We start from the raw sequence: 16,645 nt of genomic DNA on the forward strand, positions 1-16,645 counted from the left end.
ATGTTCCACCACTGCCCACTTAAGATGCAGGAGGACTCTCGGTGTGTTCCACATACATTAGATGTTTTGTTTGTGACTGGTCGTGATACAATTATTCTGAAGTATTTTCAAATATCTCTGTCACAACCCTTTGGCGCATTAGTAAGTTAGTTGCCACAGCAACAAACATCAAAAGATTATTTTTTTGTTAATCAGTTCATTACTCTTAGACCTCAATATGTATAAATTGATTATATTAAGTTTTTGATGAGAGTTTTTAAAAATAACCCTGCAGGGCCCCCAAAAAACACTTAGAGATGCTGCAATAGATTGTCACTAGAACTGTACAGGTAATTTAAAAATAACACGAAATAATGGGAGAACTGTACATCTTACACGGAGAGATTACGAATTGACTCCTTTAATTTTCTTTCCTCCTACAGTGCGTGTACATCAAAAAAATAACTTTTAGATTTCTGAGCTCTGATAAGTACCACAATTTTGCAGAAATAATATAGATGTTACTGAACAAATAATTTATATAAAAACATAAGACTGACATAAAACCCTTGTAAAAATGTTAGTACTAGAATGAATTTCGATGTGTACAATTTTCAATACAAGACGAGATATGTTAAGAGTGACATTTAATCGCACCAAAAGACCTCGTAATATTATTGCATGTGACCCAAACACCTCTGTGCCATCATCAGAGGGTTTTCTTTATCCAAATCTGTGAAATGTGAATATATTTTACGTGATAACCAATCTATGAAAATTAGGCCTGCACACGGTTGTTAATTTTACATTATATGGCTTTATAGGACTATTTGTACATTATCCTCTACTGATTACCCTCTCGTCTGCAATCGAGCAACGTTAATGTGAATTTTGTTGTGCCCAGATATTTTGTTAATACATTTGCTATTACTTATATTTTGCTGGACAAATCCTTTTTCTTTTGCATTCTGACGAGTTATTGAGATCCACTCACAAATATTACATACAATTTACAGAATTTTGGTTGTAACAATTGTTTTCACTGCACCAAAACACAGAGTAAACATTTTTACTGAGTGCACCAACCTAGTCAGTGTCTGCATATTCTCAAATAAGGTGCTCTCACTCTCACTAACTCTCTCTCTCTCTCTTTCTGTATGCGCGCACTGGTGTGTGTGTGTGTGTGTGTGTGTGTGTGTGTGTGTGTGTGTGTGTGTTTTGTCCAAATCCGTTGAAGACCTTTTTGGCTGAAAGCTCAATTGTTTTGACAGTCTTTTTGTTGTGCCTACCTGCTACTCAGCATCTCTGCTATATGGTGAGTACCAATTTATCATTTTCATAATACTGTCATTATTCCATCCTGAATTTTCCACTGCTTGATTTTGCCTAACAGTTTTCCTTCCACCCCGTAACCCAGTGTTGTTTTCCTTTGCTACTACTTTCTAAAATATTACCATGTTCAGTCTCTGACCTTTTTTTTCCTGTGTCTCACTTGTTGCTTCAAAACTGCACCGTGTACTCTTATGAGTCGTGCTGTATTGAATGTCTAAGCCACGCATGACACTGCTACAAGACCGCACTCCCTGTTGGTGCAGCATCTCACGTCTCACATTCCTCCCACCAATATTATTAATCCTTTACCTTCAATTTGATCACTCTCCCTACGTGACTCCCGCGTATTTTCACTCTGTATCTTCTGTACCTTCCTGTGTCACATGAACTTTTATCTCATCCTACCGACCCTTCCCCACCACCCATTCCTTCACCTCTATATTTCAGTTCACACCTACCAATTTCACCTAATCTAGTCACATTTGCCATCCCCCATCTTCACACTTACCCACCCACAGACCTGCAACACGTATAACAAATATTTTTATTTTTTCTTTGATTTCATTGTGACTTCATTCCAATTTCAATTGGTTTTTGCCTGTCACTATAAGCCTACTCCCTCTGGTTTCATCTCGTCAGAGTAGTCTTGCAACTTTTTTTGGACGTAATTCTACGTTATTTACATATTTTTATGCATTTTTTCTACCGTTGTGGATCCTCGCTCCTTCAGGGTGTATACGTGGACAAGGAAAAAAAATTCCCGGATTTTTCCCAGATTTCCTGGTTAAAAATTCACTTTCTCCCGGAAGAAAACACACTTTTTCCGTGTTATTAAGTGATAGTATATTTTCCCTCGGAACTGTAAAACTTACCAATCCTATGAATGGTTATGTTTTTATACACGGCGTAGAATTTCCCGGCACTTTAGAAAGCGAAACTTAGGGAAGAAAACTCCTTTTGGAAAGATTTTTGTTGTGCAGCAACATGTACACTGCATATTTTCGTATTACGAAAGTATAAATTCTAATTCCACCTAACACCACATGTTACTTTTCGAACCAATGTAATCGAGATTGCGATGCGCTTTTGTAAGCCACTCACAGCTCATAGCTCATGTCACGTGACCTCGCCAGCCGGTGACAGCGGATATTCAGACCGCAGGACACGTGATGTAGTCAGCTAATAGCAACATCATTGTTAAGTAGCGCGGATACTCAAACAGGAAAAGTTTATGTTTTAAATTAATATACATAGTGTTGCTACAAGAAAAGCAAAGCTTTCACATATAATGTTGATATTTTTTGCGCGTGTTACACTTTAAGGTATACCACACAAATGTGCCAGTAAAAATTTTAGACGAGTCCAGTGACTTGTCCTCAAAGTTTTCCACAAATAAATTAGCCACCGCAGAGGAGAGAGAGCTTCCCGTAGCACCACATCAATTTGCTCACAATGACGACATGAATGTCTGATATTCTGGGCTGGAAATACTTCTAAATGGCTCGTCATCAAACGCTCTGTGATTCAAGAAATTCATCGTACATTCTCACACATAGGAATTGGGAAAAAGGAAATTTACTTTGAAAGTAACGCTTTTCAAACCACCATTCGCAATATTTTCCCACGACCTGTTAGAAATAGTTCATTTCAGTAGTCGTCAGAGAGCGCCAGATAACTGGTGCCACCGCGCTTTGGCAGCTGCTGCGACGCAAGAAGCCCGTATGTTCGTACATGTAAAACATTACAAGATCGTATGTCATAAAAGAAAAGAGACGTCAGAGGATACTCCAAGAGCATCGGAGTTTTGTGAACCATACTAAAATGGGACATTTAAAGTGCATACTTAAAGTGCACATTCTTATATCTAGATTCCCAATGAAGTAGGCCTCGACCTGATGTTAAGATTTTCAGTGTGGGTTTCGGGATGTAAATTTTCTTTGAGTACCAGTACTGTATTAACTCATTTTTGATTCTTTATTGTGGCACAATGCCATGCGTGCTAGAAGATGAAAACGTGCACCTGAAATGCAGCGAACAGTTGAAATTTGCCAATAGTGAGGAACCAAAGCTTTCTTTTCAAATACATTGACTGCCTCAGCGTAGAAAGTTAATAAAAGTCAAATTTCTGTAGCAAACCAACAAAACTAACTTCATTGTTCTACAAGGCGATTAATGCATGACTGCCAGAGAAGTGGAAATAAACTAAAATATGAAACTAATAATGTGTATTAGCCTTCTGTGATTACGTGACTGTATTTTAATTCACTTGATAGCTCCTGGCCACAGAAATCAATTTTCTTTTCATTTGACGTGAGAGCAGTAATCGAAGAGGAAACAGCAAAATCACTAAGTGTAAACACGGGTCACGTGGAGACTACACACTTGCCCAACGTAACTCAGACTGCTCTGTGCATCAGCCTCGGATCTACGATATTTCCCAACTGGGGCAATACTAAGATAGTAGTGAACTTCCAGAATAGAAGTTAAGCGGCTGCTAGACGGGGACTGTACAACCGGCCCTTACTAGCGTAGCGGTCTGGCCAAAAATTTCCTGACAAAATTTCATTTTCTTGGATACACTGAGAATATAATAATTAATCTATCTTGCCCATTATTCCTGTCAGTCATTTATTTCCACTCTGGTAGTCTGAAACTATGGATAACAGCAACAGCGCTGATCGTTGGCAAGTCCAGTCAACCACATTATCAGACAGCGGTTCAGCTTTACTCCGATCAGCTCGTATAACCCGGTCCCATTTTGCCTGCGGGAAAGTTTATTTCTAGTTGCGACGAGGATTCCTCTGACAGACATCATGTACACTATGCACGCATTCAAAAATTAACTTACTATTCACTCAGAAATAAATTTATAGAGTGTGTTCAAAAACCAACAGGGATGCGTTTCAAAATTATGAGTAATTTTGAGACCAACTTGTGCTGGTTGCTAGGAGCTTTGTGAGACAAGGTTTTTTGTTCGCAAGAATATGAATTCAGCCCTGCAGGAGTTGTTAAAGACCTTCTCTCCTTCTCCTCATCCCTACAGTGTAAACCATATCCCCTTCAAATTCCCTCCTAGTCGCCTCGATCGACTAATTGTATCCTCACCCACAATACAGAGAAGTTGCAGCATTAGAAAATTGTAGCGAAATGCAGGAAGATTTGCAGCGGATAGGCACTTGGTGCAAGGAGTGGCAACTGACCCTTAACATAGACAGATCTAATGTATTGTGAATACACAGAAAGAAGGATCCTTTATTGTACGATTATATGATAGAGGAACAAACACTGGTAGCAGTTACTTCTGTAAAATATCTAGTAGTATGCGTACCGAACAATTTGAAATGGAATGATCATATAAAATTAATTGTTGGTAAGGCGGGTACCAGGTTGAGATTCATCGGGAGAGTCCTCAGAAAAAGTAGTCCATCAACAAAGGAGGTGTCTTACAAAACACTCGTTCGACCTATACTTGGGTATTGCTCATCAGTGTGGGATCCGTACCAGGTCGGGTTGACGGAGGGGAGAGAGAAGATCCAAAGAAGAGCGGCGCGTTTCGTCACAGGGTTATTTGGTAGGCGTGATAGCGTTACGGAGATGTTTAGCAAACACGAGTGGCAGACTCTGCAAGAGAAGCGCTCTGCATCGCGGTGTAGCTTGCTGTCCAGGTTTCGAGAGGGTGCGTTTCTGGATGAGGTATCGAATATATTGCCTCCCCCTACTTATACCTCCTGAGGAGATCACGAGTGTAAAATTAGAGAGATTCGAGCGCGCACGGAGGCTTTCCGGCAGTCGTTCTTCCCGCGAACTGTACGCGAGTGGAACAGGAAATGGAGGTAATGACAGTGGCATGTTAAGTGCCCTCCGCCACACACCGTTGGGTGGCTTGCGGAGTATAAGTGTAGATGTAGATTTACTTCTTCTTTGAAGGCATCATGTACAAACAAATCTGGAGTATGGCAACAGACACCTGCACGGAAGCAACCTATGTCCACCTATTCGTGGGACATCTAACCACCAACAATCTCAAACTGCTCACCTGGTTCTGGTTCACTGAAGACATCTTCACGATATGGACTGAGGGTGGAGACACCCTACCCCATTCCTCCAGAACCTCTACACGTTCCCCCCCATTTCCTCAACCCGGTCGTTCTTGGCCTATGAGCCACCTCGCTCGGTGCTGACCTCCACCTCAAAGGTAGCTAGATCTGTACCTCCGCCCACATCAAACCTACCAACTACCGGCAATACCTCCACATTGACAGCTACCACACATTCCGTACCGAGAAGTCCCTTCCGTACAGAAGGGCCACACATGGCCGTCGCCTCCGTAGAGACGAGCGGCCCCTCTGCAAATATGCCGAGAGTCTCACTGTGGCCTTTACAGACCACGATTACCCTCTCAACCTGGTACACAAACAGATCTCCCGTGCCTTATCTCTCCAGTCACCCACCATCTCCCGAAGTCCCTCCATCCAGCTACAGAGCAGCATTCCCCTTGTGACTGAGTACCACCGAGGACAGGAGCAACTGACTCACATTCTCTGCCAGGATTTCAACTACCTCTCATTGTGCCCTGAAATTTTCCAGTTCAGGAGAAGGACTTCAGACCGGAAGTTTACCGGTTTAGCAGTCTCTTTGACGTGCCTGTGTGCAATTAAACGTCTCCACTACACAGCATGTACTGATCTATCTTTTCATAATACTGTCAATAAAATGTTTATGTTAGACTTCTTTCGACATCAAGAAACCCCTCTTTATGGGTCCCACACAATAGCACTAATGTAAAGTACTAGGCGTTCGGATAGATAGTAAGCTGTTGTGGAAAGCCCATGTCCAGGATCTTGTTCAGAAACTAAATGCTGCTTTATTTACCATTAGAACAGTATCTGAAATAAGTGACAGTTCAACAAGAAAAGTAGTCTACTTCACATATTTTCATACACTTATGTCGTACGGTATTATTTTTTGGGGTAATTCTTCTGATTCAAAAGAGTATTTTTGGCTCAAAAACGGGCTGTTCGAGCTACGTGTGGTGTAAGTTCGAGAACCTCTTGTCGACCCCTATTTGATAGTCTGGGAATTCTGACATTGCCCTCGCAGTATATATTTTCTTTAATGTCGTTTGCTGCTAGCAATACTAGCTTATTCACAAGAGTTAGCAGCTTTCACTCAGTTAATACTAGGCAGAAATTAAACCTGCATCTCGAATGCACTTCCTTGACTCTTGTGCAGAAAGGAGTGCAGTATTCTGCTGCATCCATTTTCAATAAGCTACCACAAGAACTCAAAAATCTTAGCAGTAGCCCAAACGCTTTTAAGTCTAAACTGAAGAGTTTCCTCACGCGTCACTCCTCCTATTCTGTCGAGGAGCTCCTGGAAGAGCTGAAAAATTAAGCAAATTCCAGTGTTGAGATTGTTGATTTTCTTTATTTAAACTTACGAATTGTCGCCTGAATACATTTCTTATATTTCGTTTTATCTGTTTCTACTATCGTGTTATAATTTCATTTATTGACTTGTTCCATGACCATGGAGACTACTTCTTAATTTTGTCCCACGGAACAATAAATAAATAAATAAAATAAATAAATAAAAAGAAGACAGCGTTGTGCCGCACAGCGCCCACACGTACCTGGAAGACGTGGTCCCGCGGCAGCTGGCGGTCCGACACGACGAGCCCCTGGTTGTAGGACGCCGTGCGGCGTGCCGTCCGCCCGCCGGGCCCCAGCTCGATGTTGCGGCCGAAGCGCTCGCTCCAGAAAGACATCAGGCTCTCCGCCTCGGCGTCCGACTGGCCCTGTGACGACAGCATAACGGGAGAGTTGTACGGAGTTACCCGACTGTCGATGTGACGCGAGTACAAACACGAGTGCTACTCGTAAGGTTAACATCTCTAACAGCTGCAGAAACAAAGTAAACATATGAGAGATAACAGAAAGGTCCGTCTAATACACACAGGTCCGACTGACGGTGCGACGCAGTGTGGCACACGGCAGCACAACTTCGTATGCAAGCGACACAGTTTGGCACAGGCTGTCGCAGAAATGAGGCTGCGTAGCATCTGCAAAACGAGCCGCGGTCATTCTCGTTTTTCGACAAGCGTCGCCAGACACCTATGCGTCGCGATAAGGCCGTATTGCCGATGCCAATTTTCTCGGAAGGATTTCGTCTCCTTAAAATTCTTGCAACAAATATCAGAAGATGGCAACGGAATGCGAGAAGAGCTGCACGGGATCGACATTCATACACCGGAGGTCCGTTCCACGGTCGTACACGGGTCAGGTTCCTTTCGGAGTCTGCCGATACAGTACCTCCGTATTTAGCAACCGTATAGAACTGCTCGCTCAATGAAAAGGATGTGCCTAAAGACTGGAAAGTAGTACAGGTCACACCCGTACTCTAAACAGGAAACGGAGGTAATCCACTGAATTGCAGACCCGTATCACTGATGTCAAATTGCAATACAACTCTGGAACACACACTGCATTCCAATATTATGAATACCTTGAAGAAATGATTTATTGGAAAATAGCCAACACAGATTCAAAAAATATTGCTCTCGTGTAACACAACACGCCCTTTATTCACACGAAGTAATAAGAACTATTGACAGGGCATCTCAAACTGATTCCGTATTTTTATATTTCCAGGACGCTTTTGACACCGTGCCTCACAAGCAACTTCTAATCAAACTGTATGCCTACGGAGTATCGTCTCAGTTTTGTGACTCAGAAACCTGATTTCCTGTCACAAAAGTCATTGTCGATAATAACTGACAGAACGTCATCGAGTAAAATACAAGTGATTTCTTAGAGTCCCGAAGGAAGTGGTATAGGTCTACTGCTGTTCCTGATCTACAGAAATGCCTGCAGACGATGCTATTATTTACAGTTTTCTAAAGTCAACAGATAATCAAAACCAATGGCAAAGTGATTTGGACAAGATACCTCTACGGTGGGAAAAGTGGCAATTGACTCTAAATGATGAAAAGTGTGAAGTCGTCCACACAAGTAAGAAAAGGAATCTACTAAATATTGGTTACACAATAAATCACACAAAACTAAAGCTTTAAATAGGACTACAATTAAAAATAACTTAAACTGGAATGATCACACTGATAATGATGTGAGTAAAGTGAACTAAAAACTGTGAATTATTGGCAGGAAAGTGCAACGGATTTACTGAAGAGACACCTATACCACACTTGTCTGCCTCCTTCTGGGGTATTGCTGCATGGCATGGGATCCTCAACAGATAAGATTCACAGAGGGCATCAAAAAACTTCAATGAAGGACAGCTCGTTTTGTATTTTCACGAAATAGGGGAGAGAGTACCACAGAGCGCGGATAAGATAGTCAAATTTGGATGGCAATCATTAAAACAAAGGCACTTTTCACTGGGCAGGACCTTCTTGTGAAATTTCTGTCACCAACTTCCACCTCAGAGAGCGCAAATATTTTGGTGGGGCTCACCTACATAGGAAGAAATGATTATCATAATAAAATAACAGAAATAATTGTTCACAGAGAAAAGTTAAAGTGATAGCGTCTCCCACACACAGATCAATAATGGAATAACACAGAAACAGCTCGAAGGTGGTTCAACAGACCCTCTGCGATGTACTTATTTGTGAACTACAAATCAGTCGTGCAGATGTAGATAAAACAAATTGTAGGAAAAGGAGGTGTCAGGCTGAGACTCATAGGAACAATTGAAGGACACGTAATTCATCCACGACAAAACATTTGTGCGACTCATTTATGAGTATTGTGAAATGATCACTGCTAGAATGTCTGAGAAATTTGAGCTCACACGCAGGTCGTAATGGAACTGCTCCAACTTACCTCCTTATTTTTCATTAAGTATTGAAGAACCCGATACACCATAATTTAAAGCTAAGTTGATATACTCCATAATGCACGGGATGTGTCTGTGCATTCTTATCTACAGTGTTGTCACCTGGGCAGCAAGTGCACCATAGAGAATTGTGTCTCTCTCTTTGTGGAAACAATGTGACACCTTACTGACAAATACTGTGTACATTAAAATGTGAAGTGTGCTTTCATTCGAATGTATTTACAAAAGCATTACAATACAAAACTTTTCATTATTTGATATTTGTTGAAACATACTATGGGGTGGACTGTTCTATAATCGTCTCACTCAAATTGTTTACAAATGAATCACTGTCATCAAAATCTTTGTCATTCCGGTTGTCATACAGAGATTCCTTTAAAGGTCAACAATCTCTTCCTCAGAAAGGACTGTATGTGATGCACTTGCCATTTTGCACCCGATAATTCGAACGTAATAATTACAGCCTCTGTCTCAGCACGTACACTATGTGATCAAAAGTATCCGGACACCCCCCAAAAACATACATTTCTCATATCAGGTGCATTGTGCTGCCACCTACTGCCAGGTACTCGATATCAGTGACCACAGTAGTCATTACACATCGTGAGAGAGCAGTGGGCCGATCCGTGGAACTCGCGGACTTCGAAAGTAGTCACGTGATTGGGTGTCACTTGTGTCATACGTCTGTACGCGAGATTTCCACACTCCCAAACATCCCTAGGTCCACTGTTTCCGACGTGATAGTGAAGTGGAAATGTGAAGGGAGACGTACAGCACAAAAGCGTACAGGCCGACCTCGTCTGTTGACTGGCAGAGACCGCCGACAGTTGAAGAGGGTCGTAATGTGTAATAGGCAAACTTCTACCCAGACCATCACACAGGAATTCCAAATTGCATCAGGATCCACTGCAAGTACCATGACAGTCAGGCGGGAGGTGAGAAAACTGATTTCACGGTCGATCAGCTGCTCATAGCCACACATCACGCCCGTAAATGCCAAAAGACTCCTCGCTCGGTGTAAGGTGGATAAACATAGGACGGATGAATAGTGGAAAAACGTTGTGTGGAGTGACGAATCACGGTACACAATGTGGCGATCAGACGGCAGGGTGTGGGTATGGCGAATGCCCGGTGAACGTCATCTGTCAGCATATGTAGTTTCAACAGTTAAATTCAGAGGCAGCGGTGTTATATGGTGTGGTCGTGTTTTTCATGGAGGGGGCTTGCACCCCTTGTTGTTTTGCATGGCATCTATCACAGCACACGCCTACATTGATGTTTTAAGCACCTTCTTGTTTCCCACTGTTGAAGAGCAATTCGGAGATGGCGACTGCATCTTTCAACACGATCGAGCACCTATTCATAATGCACGGCTTATGTCAGAATCGTTACAATAGCATAACATCCCTGTAATGGACCAGTCTGCACAGAGTCCTGACCTGAATACTATACAACACCTTTGGGATGTTTTGGAATGCCGACTTCATGCTAGGCGTCACTAATCGACATCGATACCTCTTCTCATTGCATTACTCCGTGAAGAATGGGCTGCCATTCCCCAAGAAACCTTATAGCGGCTGACTGAACGTATGCCTGTGAGAGTGGAAGCTGTCATTAAGGCTAAGGGTGGGCCAACACCATACTGAATTCCAGCATTACCGATGGAGGGCGCCACGGACTCTTAAGTCATTTTCAGCCAGGTGTCCGGATACTTTTGATCACATAGTGAATATCTTTGAATGTAATCTTTGTATATCTTCGTAACTGTCAACAAATAGTACGGAGCACAGAGTCTGTTAAGGAGTAGTGAGTTGGAAGTAGACATGGAGTTTGGACTGTGAATTCAATTGGTTTTGTCTAGTAAAAATGTGGTTAATGTTTTCCTTACAGTTCAAATGTAATTTGTGAACAATGAAGAAAATAACAAAGCCGATTAAGAAACATTTGGAAGCAGTGTCCAAATTACATTATCGAGCCTCGTCATACTCGGCAGACACGAGCACTGTTTTCTACCGTGAGCCACACTACTCTGCTAACGAGAAATTCGTTGAGGAGCAGCAACACACAGATATTGAGCAATTATCCTTTTTGTCTAGCAATTATCCTTTTCATCTAATAATTATAAAAATAATGGAAATTTTTTGATGAAATAAAATGCAAAATAAGGGAAAGATGACCACCCACATATAGAAGATTGATGTGTGTAGGTAGGTGTAGGCGTAGGCAGAGGGGCTGCCTTCCCCTCGTTCTACGTTATCTCCTAATAACCAGCTGCACTTACTTGATAATGTAAGGTAAACAAGTGCACTGTCTTCGGGTTTAATTTCTGTCGACTATTTATTCGACAGCAGGAAAGAGGGTGTCTTCTCGCACACCGGTCGCAAAGCTGACAGAACAGGAACCCGGAACGACAGATACTCAAAGTGACCTCCCCGCACGTCCAAACATTTCGCGACCCCGTGTCGTACAGCTCCGGATCCTTTGCAGCAGAGCTCCGTCCACAGTAACGAGAGCAGTACAAACACGCGCTACCGATTCATTCACATTCGTTGGCCGAGTAGAGTACATGTGCCTCTTCAGGTGTCCCCACAGGAAGAAATCTAGGGAATTTAAGTCAGGTGAACGCTGTAGCCATACAACTGGACCTCCACGTCCGAGCCATTTTCCTGGAAATGTTCTGTCCAAATACTGTCGCACATTAATTCCAGAGAGTGGAGGTGCACCATCATGTCGGAACCGTATCCTCTCCCAGACCAGCCGGTCAGGCAACACGCAGGGGCCCAAACCCCCGTCACCCAGTATTCTGGCCCAGACGTCAATACCGAAACGAACTCGATACCTGAGGTTGCGGGTGAGGCGCGGGTTAACCTCACACCCGTGGTGGGCACTGTGCAAATCGAAGACACCCTCGAGTGAATGCCGCTTCGTACGACCGTATTACGGTGTTCACGAATTAACAGTCGGCTTCCTATTGTCGGAACCGTTCACAGAATTGCATCTGCCGTTGCCGATCTGTGGGGTGCAGGTGTCGTGCGAAAGTATAACGATCGGGGTGCAGGCCGGGCTCGTGCAGCACGTTAACATCCGCGTTTCGCGAGACGCGCAGCTGCCGTGCTTTGTCGAAGTTCTCGGCGTACGGCCTCCAGAATAGTTTCGGAGTACGGCGAGTCCACGGACGACCTCCGTCACGCAGTGGTGGAGGGAGAGAACTCGACTCCCGAAGGCGCAGCTCCGGACGACGAAACATATTTTGAGTAGGACGGCGTCGACGAGTATTTCTGGCAGCATATTCACGAGTGGTAACACCGGCCTGGTTGTCAGATGCACTGGAGACCAGAAGCATATCCGCATATCCACAGTGAGAAAATTCGACACGTGTACTCAATAAGATCATCCGAAGACCAGTATCAGTTGCAAAGCAGTTTAGAAGAGAATGCTGTACAGTGTGGCAGGTGGCAGTTGACGATAAATAACGAAAAGTGTGAGGTGATCCACACGAGTTCCAAAAGAAATCCATTGGAATTCGATTACTCGATAAGTAGTACAATTCTCGAGGCTGTCAATTCAACCAAGTAGCTGGGTGTTAAAATTACGAACAACTTCAGTTGGAAAGAACACACAGATAATATTGTGGGGAAGGCAAGCCAAAGGTTGCGTTTCATTGGCAGGACACTTGGAAGATGCAACAAGTCCACTAAAAAGACAGCTTACACTACACTCGTTCGTCCTCTGTTAGAATATTGCTGCGCGGTGTGGGATCCTTACCAGGTGGGATTGACGGAGGACATCGAAAGGGTGCAAAAAAGGGCAGCTCGTTTTGTATTATCACGTAATAGGGGAGAGAGTGTGGCAGATACGACACGCGAGTCAGGATGGAAGTCATTAAAGAAAAGACGTTTTTCGTCGCGGCGAGATCTATTTACAAAATTTGAGTCACCAACTTTCTCTTCCGAATGCGAAAATATTTTGTTGAGCCCATCCTACATAGGTAGGAATGATCATCAAAATAAAATAAGAGAAATCAGAGCTCGAACAGGAAGGTTTGGGTGTTCGTTTTTCCCGTGCGCTGTTCGGGAGTGGAATGGTAGGGATATAGTATGATTGTGGTTCGATGAACCCTCTGCCAAGCACTTAAATGTGAATTGCAGAGTAATCATGTAGACGTAGATGTAGACACTGGAGTCTGTCACAGACACGTTTCTCCGCTGGCAACCAGTCCCTGTCTGGTGGAAAGCGCAAACAGTATAAACACGCTGTCAGTCCTGCCAGTTGTTCCACCTAACACGCCTTAACCCTCTGACAGATATTGTTCTGTATGATTTATCCAAATACCGCTAATTGTGAAATGTTGGGTTTCGAATTACACTTTTTGCCTAATGGTAATAGACATGACCTTTCCACAATCCCATTGATAAAATAATAACAACAATAATAATATTAATGTATTGAGGTACGTACTAAACAGCATGCGGTTACCAAACCCAGTGTTGAAAGGCATAATTATTGGGATCAGGTGATGATTCATACAAATAGTAATCGAGTTTGGACATTGTTCGCAAAGCACGTTGCTAGTACTACTGGTAACGTAGGCCCTAAGAATGAGGCAAGAATAATAGTTGGTCCTAATCTATGAGATCATTGGAGGAGGGTACAAAGAAAACAGGTTTGGCATCTAGTAGATGAAGTGGTGCGAATAAATTCGTGCGTACGACGTGGAAAGGGCTGACCGATCTTCCATTTCTATGATTGTAGTATGTAAGTGCAAATTTTTTCTAGAGGACCCGCTGCAATCGCTGTTGCCAATTAAGATGCCAGATACCGTACCACCAGGACTACATTTACCAAATAAAAAACGTACTACTCAACCCGAGATCGAACCGTCGACATCTTGCACGCTAACCCAAAACTCAATCCACTGGACCAACTGTACAGCACTACTTATTTGTGCTGTTAGAGATAGTTACTGTACATGTGGTAAGTGTGTTGCCATATTGCCACTCCTTAACGTCGTTTTTCTGCCACATGAAATTTTGCGAGACTTTTTTTTATCGCCGGCACGTGAGGAGTCTCACTGCAAAGCCCGAGTGCGCAAATTTTGCTTCACCCTGTAGAAACAGAAAAGCAGCTGCACATATAAAACTCTGACTGTAATTTTACTGGATAAAAATATCAGTTGTGGCACTATCCCACCTGAAAGAATCTTAGATGAACCTGCAACCAAACGCTTCACAAACAAACTGCTCTTCGTGAGCTTTCTTGCACGGGGGGCCACACATGTATAGAATTTTTTGAAAGAAATTTCTGCCATTTCACTGTTAATTGTTCATTTATTTTACACAGTCAAGGTTTCAACTTTGTAGCCATTCTCAAGTGCATGTTGAAATGTTAAGATGTGTCTGACCTGTCTCTGCCACATCACCTTAAAATGGAAAGAATACTGAGAAATTATTAATCACACGATGTAATTCTCTCTGAGATATCAAATTAACCGATTCACGGATATTATCCTCGAGTTCCTCTATCGGATGAGGATTTGTCATGTACACTTTGTCCTTCAGTGCACCCCGCAAATAAAAAATCATACGAAGTTAAATCGGGACTCCTAGCTGGTCACATACTGTTACTAATCATTCTTTCGTCAAACACACCATGAATTGTGCGGTAAGAAACATCGGCCGTATCGGCCCTCGCCAAATCCTGTCGAAAAAATACGAAGCTTCGTTCTCTTTCACTCAGTTCATTAAAAGCCAGTCACAAAATGTTTCGCACATATATTTTGCTCATAACAGTGTCATTAAAGACAATTGGGCCCATTATTCTGTCACCACTAACTGTGCACCCCACTCCTATTTTCTGATCGCGAAGGGGTTCCTCGTAAAGCGCGACAGGCCTATCTGCGCTCCTAGGTCGACAGTTTTGGACACCGACGTATCCGTGTAAATGGAAACGAGCTTCGTCTAAAAACAGAATAAGGTAAGGATCCATTTTACGATAGCATTTCTCTGTACAGAGGTGCACAATATTTGTGTTTGCTGCAAAAGACGTCAGAGATTTTTTTAGGGAAATTTTCGAGGCGGTACGCAATGTCATCGTGACGAGCTCCTGCGAGCACCGTACCTCGTCATTTAAGTTTCTAGCCTCGAACACTTCCCGTTTCGTGAAATGTTCTCACTTATTTGTAAACTCCATCACAACTCTGAACTCTAACACCTTGAAACTTCAGTTCAAACAATCTCCTAACAGTAAGAGTGGACTCTACACACATACGAATTGTAATAAACACTCTTTGAAGAATTGATTAATTCGCTCTCACCACTGTTCTGTTCGCAAACTTCACCGTTACACTCGTGATGCCCGTTTCACCGATCGAGTGACCCCGGCCGATCCGTTCGACCGGCAGGTGCGGCTTCCGGGGCCGGCCTGTAAAACTGCGGTCATCAGATAAACGAAACACACTGTATACTGTCTTATAGACCGGCTGTCGTACTACAGGATACGAGCACACGTCCACGATACATAATACAGCTTACATTGTGCACAATGAGCACCAGTTAACATACAGTACGGTGTATTTAACAGCTCATATATACCTGTAACTTGCATTCGTCACTTACGTTCCTCAACTGACCTGTTAAATGTGCCACGGCCTTTCACTGGTTTTTCATTGTGCACAATGTCATCCACATTACGTATTGTGGATATGTATATTCGTATTCTGCAAGACGACAATTGATCTGTAACACCAAAAATATTATTTTTCATTATTTTTCTTTTTTTCTCGAAGATGACACGTCACAGAGAAGCCGGACATATTTTAACATTTCAACATCCAATTGGTTTCAGTTTGTAGCCATTCTCGTGATTGTGTAAAGTAAATAAACAATTAACCAGCTCCCTGTAGATAGCACTCACTACACTCTGTGAATAAAAGATCAGTCGTCTATCACACAAACAGTATTTTCTGGGTCCGTGCCAGCTGTGAGTCGACAGTTTCCTCAGAGATATTTCATAATGTCGGAAAACGGCTCTACTACAAATCGGCATAGCACTCTTATTTCCTTCCTCGAGTACCGGCACGAGTTGGCTGGCAAGGCGAGGCCGGGCGAACGGAGAGGCTCGGTGACGGGTACACGCGGCTCGGCCGGCAGCTCCGGGAGGTGCGCGGCCTCCGCACTCACCTGTCGGGAGGACAGCTGGCCCTTGTCGGACGACGACACGCCGCCGGAGCCCTTCGTCCTCTCCGAGCGGTCCTCTGGCGGTGCGGCGCCCACTGCCAGCTCCGCGGCGCCGTCGTCCGCCGCGACTTCCCTGACGACCGGGACGTCTTCGCAGGTGTCGCCTTCCGACCCCGTCGGTTCACTGGGCATCGTGACGTAAGATATAGACAGACTTCGTGTGCTGACGTTATTAGGTCATTTTAGAAATAATCAACTTTACGATCATCAATTATTAGGTCGGTGCACAAGTTCGTAGTGTC

The 16,645-nt window shown here is 43.3% G+C and overlaps 1 protein-coding gene across 1 annotated transcript in view; it reads right to left on the bottom strand.

Annotated features, from left to right (window-relative positions):
* Nucleotides 1–16,645, bottom strand: part of LOC124553563 (neuralized-like protein 4) — a 282,401-nt gene that overhangs the window by 72,978 nt on the left and 192,778 nt on the right. Inside the window, exons 23-24 of the mRNA XM_047127409.1 lie at nucleotides 16,347–16,527; nucleotides 6,944–7,108 (exon numbers count right to left, since the gene is read on the bottom strand). Of these exons, the coding sequence (XP_046983365.1) occupies nucleotides 6,944–7,108; nucleotides 16,347–16,527 (346 nt within the window). The remainder of the gene's footprint in view (nucleotides 1–6,943; nucleotides 7,109–16,346; nucleotides 16,528–16,645) is intronic.

Source organism: Schistocerca americana, chromosome 11, assembly GCF_021461395.2.
Source record: "Schistocerca americana isolate TAMUIC-IGC-003095 chromosome 11, iqSchAmer2.1, whole genome shotgun sequence".
Classification (NCBI taxonomy): Eukaryota; Metazoa; Arthropoda; class Insecta; order Orthoptera; family Acrididae; genus Schistocerca; species Schistocerca americana.